This window comes from Monocercomonoides exilis (assembly GCF_001643675.1).
Source record: "Monocercomonoides exilis strain PA203 chromosome Unknown scaffold25-1336746, whole genome shotgun sequence".
In the NCBI taxonomy this organism is placed as follows: domain Eukaryota; phylum Preaxostyla; order Oxymonadida; family Polymastigidae; genus Monocercomonoides; species Monocercomonoides exilis.
In genome coordinates, this window is record NW_027150570.1 from 648180 (window position 1) to 656283 (window position 8104).

The following is an 8104-nucleotide window of genomic DNA, read 5'->3' on the forward strand; positions in this document are numbered from 1 at the left end:
CATTTTCACAGTAGGTTTTTATAAGTCTGATTCTTTTTTACTTAATTTTCCATTATTCCTTTTATGTTTGTTTGTTTGTTTGTTTTGGTTTCACTGCTCTTTCTGTTCGAATTATTCAATTGCATTTTTTTATTAATTTGAAATGATTTTCATAAATTGGGAAAAAAAAGCCAAACTTAATTTTTTTTTTCCCGCTGTCACTTAAGATTTTCATTTTGGTTCTAAGCTTTGGTATCATTTCATCATTTCATCTTCCTATCTCAGTTTTTCAATTCGCTGTCATTCGATCATTCTATGCATTTTGTATGGTTTATTTTCTAGCCTTTGCATTTGCATCATTTTTATTTTTGTTTCAAAACATTTGCTATCGTGTGTTTAAATATGTGTATTTCTGAAAAAGGATTTTTTTGAAAATCCTCGGAGAACGTACGGAAACAAAATCATCCACCTTTCCATTTAAGTATGCGAAACTTAGATTCTTCTTGTACAAAATGTTTGTCAAACAACAACGGAATTCATATCAAATTATACCAAAAACAAACAAGCACAAGATCCACAGAAAAAAAATAGTTTTATTCATGAAGCGTTTTGAATACTTGAACGCCACTGGTTCTTCTAAATTTTTTAGCAAACATCTTTTCATGTTTGAAAACATGAATGTTATGTTATTGATAAGATCTTAACCATTATTTTTTCGGCAACTTTCAATCTGTGAAATGAAACAGATTTCCAAAAGGTCAAGAATGGTTAGCTTTGAAGATTGCAATTTTCTATTTATGATATAATAATGCGCACGAATTTGAAATGTTTTTCTTTTTATTTCCTTGATTCAAATGTGAAATATAATGTTCAAAAGATTGCATTTACCACAAAATTTTCAAGTGTGTATATTTATTGTTTTTTTTTTCAAAAATAATTGTATTTGCCACGTTGTTAAACGTAGGGTTGTGCTCTCAGCTGAAATATTCTCAACCCGCTGAGCAAAAACGAATAATTAATGAAATGTTTATTTTGATTGATGAAATGGACAATGAAACAATCTCTTCGTGCTTTAGCAATATGTACAACAAATTAGGAAAAATGATAGATGAAGGAAAATTATCTGTGAAAAATGCTGTTTTAATAATGAAACAGATTGGTCTTCGAAATGCATCCAACGAAGTTCGAAATGAATCTTTTGATTGCTCTTCTTTGTGTGAAATATTGGAGAAAGAAATTACAGACGAAGAGAAGAAAACGGTGAATAAAAATGAAATGCTATTGATTGATCTTTGTGAATGCTATTTTTTATTGCATAGTTTTTGCTACAAAAGACCTGGAAAGCTATTTATAATGATTTTTCATCACTTTCTGAAATTTGCGACAAAAAAAGACGAAAATGAAGAAGTGCAAAAAGAGGTGGAACTGGCTTTGCTAACTTTGGGAAAGATTGACTACCCTTCCGTATGCGTATTGTTCAATAGAATTGAAATTTACTTTTCTTTGTATTTTAAATCATAACAGAAAATTAATGATCATATGCAATTGAATGAAGTTGTTAAAATGATCGAATATCATCAACTGAATCGCAATCTCACTCCACTTGCTTATCTTTCAATATGGAAGTTTTTGGTTAATAGGTTGATTGCTGAAAAGAAATTTGATTTCATTGAAGCATATGACTTAGATTTCTTAAGAGAAGCAGCAGCAGAGTTGGAAGAGTTATCTAAGAGAGTGGATTGGACGAATGATGAAAACGAATTAAAAGATGCAAAAGAGCAACTGATCATTAGACGATGGTGTGATGTTGTTGAGAAGTTTTTCAAAAACTTCAGATTTGATGGAGAAAGTTGCATTGATCTTGTTTCATGCTTTGTGCGCATGTGCAAAATATCTAAAGATTGCAACAGAACAGATAATAATTTGTTCGTGAGTGTATTAATGGCAATTGTTGAAATTGAAAATGTGGATAGCATTGTTGGATTGTCAAAAGGAGGAGCTGTGGTATTTTTTCAAGATGAGCTCAATCAGCCGACATTGATAGATACAAACTCTGCAATTTTTCTGTATTTTTTAAATCGGATTTGTTCAAATTTTTTAAGAGAAACAGAAATGAAAGACGAGAAAGCAAAACAAATGAAAATAAAAATGGATATTGTTGAACAATTAGAAGAAAAAGGTTATGAAGACTTCATCGTTTCTTTTCTCATAGTGCTGAGTAACTTCTTTGATGTTTATGATTTTTATTTTTCAAAAAATATTTATGATTACTATATATATGTTTAGCCCAAAAAAGAAAAAATTTTATTTTTCTGTAATGTGATGTGTTTTTGTTAAAACCTTGTTATTGAATGTTATTTTTGTTTCATGGTTTCCAAACAATATTACATTTTTTATTTGTAATTTTTTATTTTTTAAAATTATTGTTGTAATTATATTTATTATTTTGTAAAACGTTAAGACAGATCCTTATTTTTCTTTTCATTCAAGCGAAATTTGAAACTGTACAATTCATTATTATTTGCTTCGTTTTTTTTTTTTTTTTTTTTTTTTTTTTTTTTTTTTTTTCTAAGGTGATTATTTGTAAAGTTTTCATATGGTTCGAAGTTTTTTGATTTCTGAATTTTATTCCGTTCAATATTTTCTTAATTTTTCTCAATAATTTTTTTTTTTCGATATTTTTATTGATTAGAATGCAAGACTAATAATGATAAGATTGAAGGTTAAAAAAAGGAACAAATCTTTGGATTTTTTCATAAAACAAAAAATTTCGTCCCATATGTATTTCTTTGGTTTTTGAATTTTTTTTATAATTATTTTTCATATCGAATAAAAACAAATAATTTACGTAATATAGTTTCTTTTGATTAAGGATAACAATGCACCACAATAAAAAACCTGAATTATCTTATTAATTACTGCTCATCATTCATTTCTAACATTTATGTTTATGAGGAAATTTTTTTATTTAACTTTGTGAAAATATATGGGTAATTCTTTTTGCAAAGACGCAAATGTTAAATTTTCATTGAAATCAAATGTTTCATATTTTGTTCAAGTATTAGTTTGTATACACAAATATTCACTTAAATGGAATCTGTTTTTGGATAATGCGATTTCAAACATTCTGAAGAAGATTTGTGAGTGGAAACAGAAATTCGATTAAAATATGAAACATTTGATTTCAAAGAAAATTTAACATTTGCAACTTTTCAAAAAGAATTACCCATATTTTTAAATTTGGATGGATCTATTTTGATTTCGTTGATGTCTCACCTGTCAAATCGCAAATACAATATTAAGCAAAAAAAATAACTTAATAAATGGGGTAAAATACTATGTTTCAGGCATTTTCATTGAAAAATTATACACTTTTCATTCACTTTTTTGAATTAAATAAACACAATTTAAATGGGTTAATTTTATTTTATTCGTCAAACATTGGAAAATCTTTTGTTTTGATTTCAACGATACCTGTTTGCAGGCAAGAAAATCTAATTTATTTTGAAACCTGATTGAGTTTTTTAATGATATTAGGGAAACTATTTTTCAATGTCTTGTGCAAAAAAAGCTTGATAGCCCGTATTTTCTCTCAAATAAATAAAATAAAATTTAAGAAAAAGAAAAAATAAAAAATTCCAAGATTACAAAGCAACATGGAATTGGATAATGAGGTTAACACACTTTGCGGTGGACAGAAATTGCCCAAAGTGTAGATAAATTTTTTCAATTGAAAGCAAAGAAAGTTGCTGAAATTTCAGGTGTTTCAGATGAGGAAAATACTGCTCATTGTTGAAAATAATTCCTTTGAAAATTTTTTTGAAAATCTCTTTTTAGAAAATTATTGTGCTATTTTTGTGATTTTTGATCAACATAGAAATATATCTGTGAAGCTTGCTGACTGATATTTCAACACAAACTGTTCTATGTTTTTATTCCATTGGAAGAGCATACATGGTTGATAACTGTTCAACATCTTTTGAAAAGCTTGGCCGATTAGGAAAAAGAATCGAAACAGATGTTGCAATTCCATGCAAAAGGAAGTTTTGAAAAGGAAGAAGAAAGAAACAGACTTGGTTATTTGGTATGTTAGAAAAAAAGCATAATGGAAAGAAAAAGAAATGTTTGATTGCTTGAGTGAAAAAATTGAAGAAAAGAAACATCAAAACCAATTATCGAAGGTCACACAATTCCAGGATCAACTATTTTCTCGGATGAATGGAAAGCATACAGCTCTTTATCATCTTTAGGTTATGATCATCACACTGTTTTCCTCAAATACAGTTTTGTGGATCCAAAATGTGGCATTTTCACATATTTGATTGAAAGCACTTGGTCAAGTTTTCGTAAATCTCTTCCTTGAAATCAGATAAAAGAAAAATATGTTGATGACTTTCTGACACACAATGTTTGAAAAAGATCAAAAACACTTGATTTTGTTAATTTCATTCAAAAATTGCCAGTGTATAAGTACTTATTTGTTGCAAAGGAAATGTATGAAACTGATAAAGATGAAAATTACCAATTTGAAAAAAGTGACGTATCGGTTTTAAATGAAAATGATGAAGAAACAAAAGGAAAATCTGGTTTTTTTTGGAGCGAAAGATGGAGCAGATGCATTTGAGTCTGAAATGTGACAAATTAATTTTATCATTATCATTTTGATCCTCAATAATAAACTTTCAAAGATAAATTCATTTTTGTTTTTCTTTAAAACCCGGAGTTGGTGAATACAGAAGTTGTTATAAAACAACACATTCAAGCATGAAGAATTCAAATAATATGGACTTCGGTTGTGGTGTATTGTGATCTTCTTCCAGTCATTGCTAACAATAGGCCTCTGCGACAGACCGACAAATTTTGAACGGTTCGACAAGTCGACCGACATGATTGCAGTTTTATTTTTTATAAATCTTATTATATTTTTTTCTATTTTTCTTTTTTTCTTTATCTTTTTTAAGAAAAGAACAAAATTAAAATTAAATGTGTTTTATAATGATTTATATATTAATATTTCTCACTTTGATTATTTTTTTTTTTAACTTCCAAAAAAATTTTTTCCAAAATAAAATTTTAGAACACATTTTTTATGGGCACTCGACAGATCTTTGTCGAGATCAGTCGTTGACAAAGATCAGTCGTTTGACAAAGATCAGTCGAGTTTTTAAAAAGACTGTGACTGATGACTTTTTCTTGATTAATGACCAGTCTAACCAATTTTCAATCATGAGAGAACATAGATATTTTGTTTTCAAGGAATGAGTTTTTGATGTTTGTTTTTATTTCTCTATATTTTTTCAAAAGACAGAAATATTCTTGATTTCGTTCTTTTGCATTCACTAACAAAGCTTTGAATAACGATTAATAACAAGAATGAGTTGTTTGAATGATTTTTAAATATTTCATCTGCCTTGATCCGTTTATATTTTTTTTTACAAATTCCAAAATTTTTAAAGGATAGTATCATTTGATAGAAAGAAAATATGTCGTGAGATGGTTCCGTGATTTAATGAAAGTTATCAAAATTTTTCATTCAAAAAATGTCACATAGTTTTTATAGACTCAAAATCATGTGAAATAATTCTTTAGCAAAAAACTTTCTATTTTGTGAAAGAAAGAAAAAGAAAAACGGAAAAAGATAAAAATTCTTTTTTATTGAAGATGAAAATTCGTTGATGATGGTATTGAATTTTCCAAAATATGTGATGACTATTGCTGGGAGAGCATTTCAGGGTAGGTGAGATTAACAGGAAACTATGACATTAACGCTGGCGCTGGTGGAGCTGTGTGCAGAGCGGGAGCGGTTTGTGGGGAAGCCGTTTGTGGATGAGATGATACAGACTGACTGGACGATGATCATCACATTTATTGGGGTGAGGCTATTAGGGAGGAGAGGGAAGAAAAGGGAAGGAGGTAGGAATAAGTGTTTGGTATCGGATTGTGCGTTGTTTCATTTGAAGTCAGAAGGACAGAAAGAGACGATGGACGAGTTTGTTGCAATTGGGGCTGTTGTACGACAGGAAAGGGATAATTGAGGTGCTTTGCTTTCGCATTGTGTGCTTGCAGACGATTGGGAGTCTCTGGCGACGTTATTGGTATTCCTGTGATAATTATATTTTCCCTTTTAATGCATCGAGATGACATCTGGACGCTTCCTCTTTTCGTTCCGGCTGGCACTGCTGTCTTTCATGATTGCTCTCCCTCTTCTGCTTCTGTGCATTTTGCATCTGCTCAACCTCAGGCTTTTTCCAGTTGAGCACACATATCGGACTTTCATATCGAGGTGGAGGTTATTCATAGAAAGATCTCCTCATCCGGTTTCTGGTTCAGCTGGTGCCTATGCATATGTGTCTGCATTTTTACTACAAGAGTAAAGAATTGATTTGTTATGATTCTTTTTATTTGAAAAAACGTTTTTCAAAAGTATTCAAAAAACTTCATTAGTGAATGAAAGCAAAAACAACGAAACAATGTGAATTGTCCTTGCATTATTCACACTCTTTTTCTGCAATATTCCTCCTGAATAATTATCAGCTTTATTGTAAGTTCTGTTTCAACAAAATTTTTGCTTCCAGAAGATATGTTCAGTCTGTTTGTGGATATCTTTCTTGTTACAGAAATCACAAATATCCTTGAGCAACAAATATTCAGATGCAAAGAGTTATTCTCAATGGTTTTGTGACTTACTGAAAAGGCGCAAAATGAAACAAAAAAAAGAGACAAACCTGACACTTCAAATTCAATTTGAACTGTTGTTTATTAATTTTAAAGCCTATGCGTTGTGTAAGTGTTCATATCACAATTCACATTTTTAGCTTCTTTGATAGTTTCTTTGAGTATTTCTATATTCTTCACAACATCTGCGATCGGTTGAGTGATGTAGTGGAGATATGCTTTATGGATGAAACTCATTAATTCCGCATGTATTTGTCCCCTTTTCATTTTGTTGCGTTTGCACTGAGGAAGAAAACCTGACTCTTCCACTATCATTCCTTAGCCATTCGCTTTCATCAGGTGTAGTAGACCAACAAATTGCTGCTCTATTCTTTGTCATTCTTGTTGCATAACATGTTTCATTTCATTGATTTTGGATTTCATTCAGAAGAATAACGTCATGGTCAGCTATCCAAGCAATATTATTATGAAAAAACAATAAAAAGTTTGATTTCTATTCGATTTGTATTGCTATCCAAACTTATTCCTCCTGCCCCAAATTTTGAAAAGCTATTCATAAAACAGCACAAAATGCTTCACTTCCTGAAATCGCATAATACAATATCGCTTTCCCCTCCAGCTGAACTTATTTCATTGATTCCACTGCAATTTTTGAACAAATAATCAATGTGAAATACATCTGGTTTTGGACATGTGCAATTCTAAATACTTATTCCGCCTCCGTTTTTTCCTGACAAGCAATCTTTAAAAAGGCAGTTCAAAAAGATAACTTGACAGAGAATTTTGAAATAACAAATGCCTCCTCCTCCGCTATTTCCTTCGAGCGCAGCACTGGAACAATTGCTGAATATGCTGTTGTTTGTAATAATCTCTGATATACTCAAAGCAAATATTCCACAGCTTCTTGTGGAAGTTGCTTCAGATCTTGCGATTGATGAATTTTCAACAGAAATAATAACATCTGAATTATCATGCACAAAAAGTGACCATCCTTGTGGAGATAAACAGTCTTCCCATTCACACAATGAAACGTTGGCTTTCTGTTGTGTCAGTTATTCTTTTCTTTAAAGACGACTCGTTATTCTTTTCTTCCAAAAAAGAAATAATTGAAATATAACAGCGTTGTCCAAAACACATTTAATTTGCATAAAAATATCAACTTGAATCAATATATTTGTTTTTCAATGTGGGTGTAAAAGAATAATGAAGATCTTTCACTGCTCTGCACATCAGAAAGAATGATAGTGAATGAATACGAAAATTCATCTGAGAAATCAATTTTTATATTGATCAAAACTGATAATTTAATATTTTATCAACAAATTCATTGATTTTTCGCATTTAATGTTTTATTATTTGATATGATGCGAAAAAACATTTAATCATGTCATTAACAAAAAATGTTTGTTTTTAATACGAAAAATGCAATTCCATTCAAAAATCAAGAAGT

General features: G+C 29.9%; 1 protein-coding gene across 1 annotated transcript; it reads left to right on the top strand.

Annotated features, from left to right (window-relative positions):
- Positions 1-5735: 5735 nt before the first annotated feature.
- MONOS_3369 (uncharacterized protein) lies at positions 5736-6014 on the top strand (the record flags this gene model as incomplete). The annotated part of the gene is made up of 1 exon (XM_067873365.1): positions 5736-6014. The coding sequence occupies one exon, from the start codon at positions 5736-5738 to the stop codon at positions 6012-6014; it is 279 nt and encodes a 92-aa protein (XP_067726608.1).
- Positions 6015-8104: the final 2090 nt, after the last annotated feature.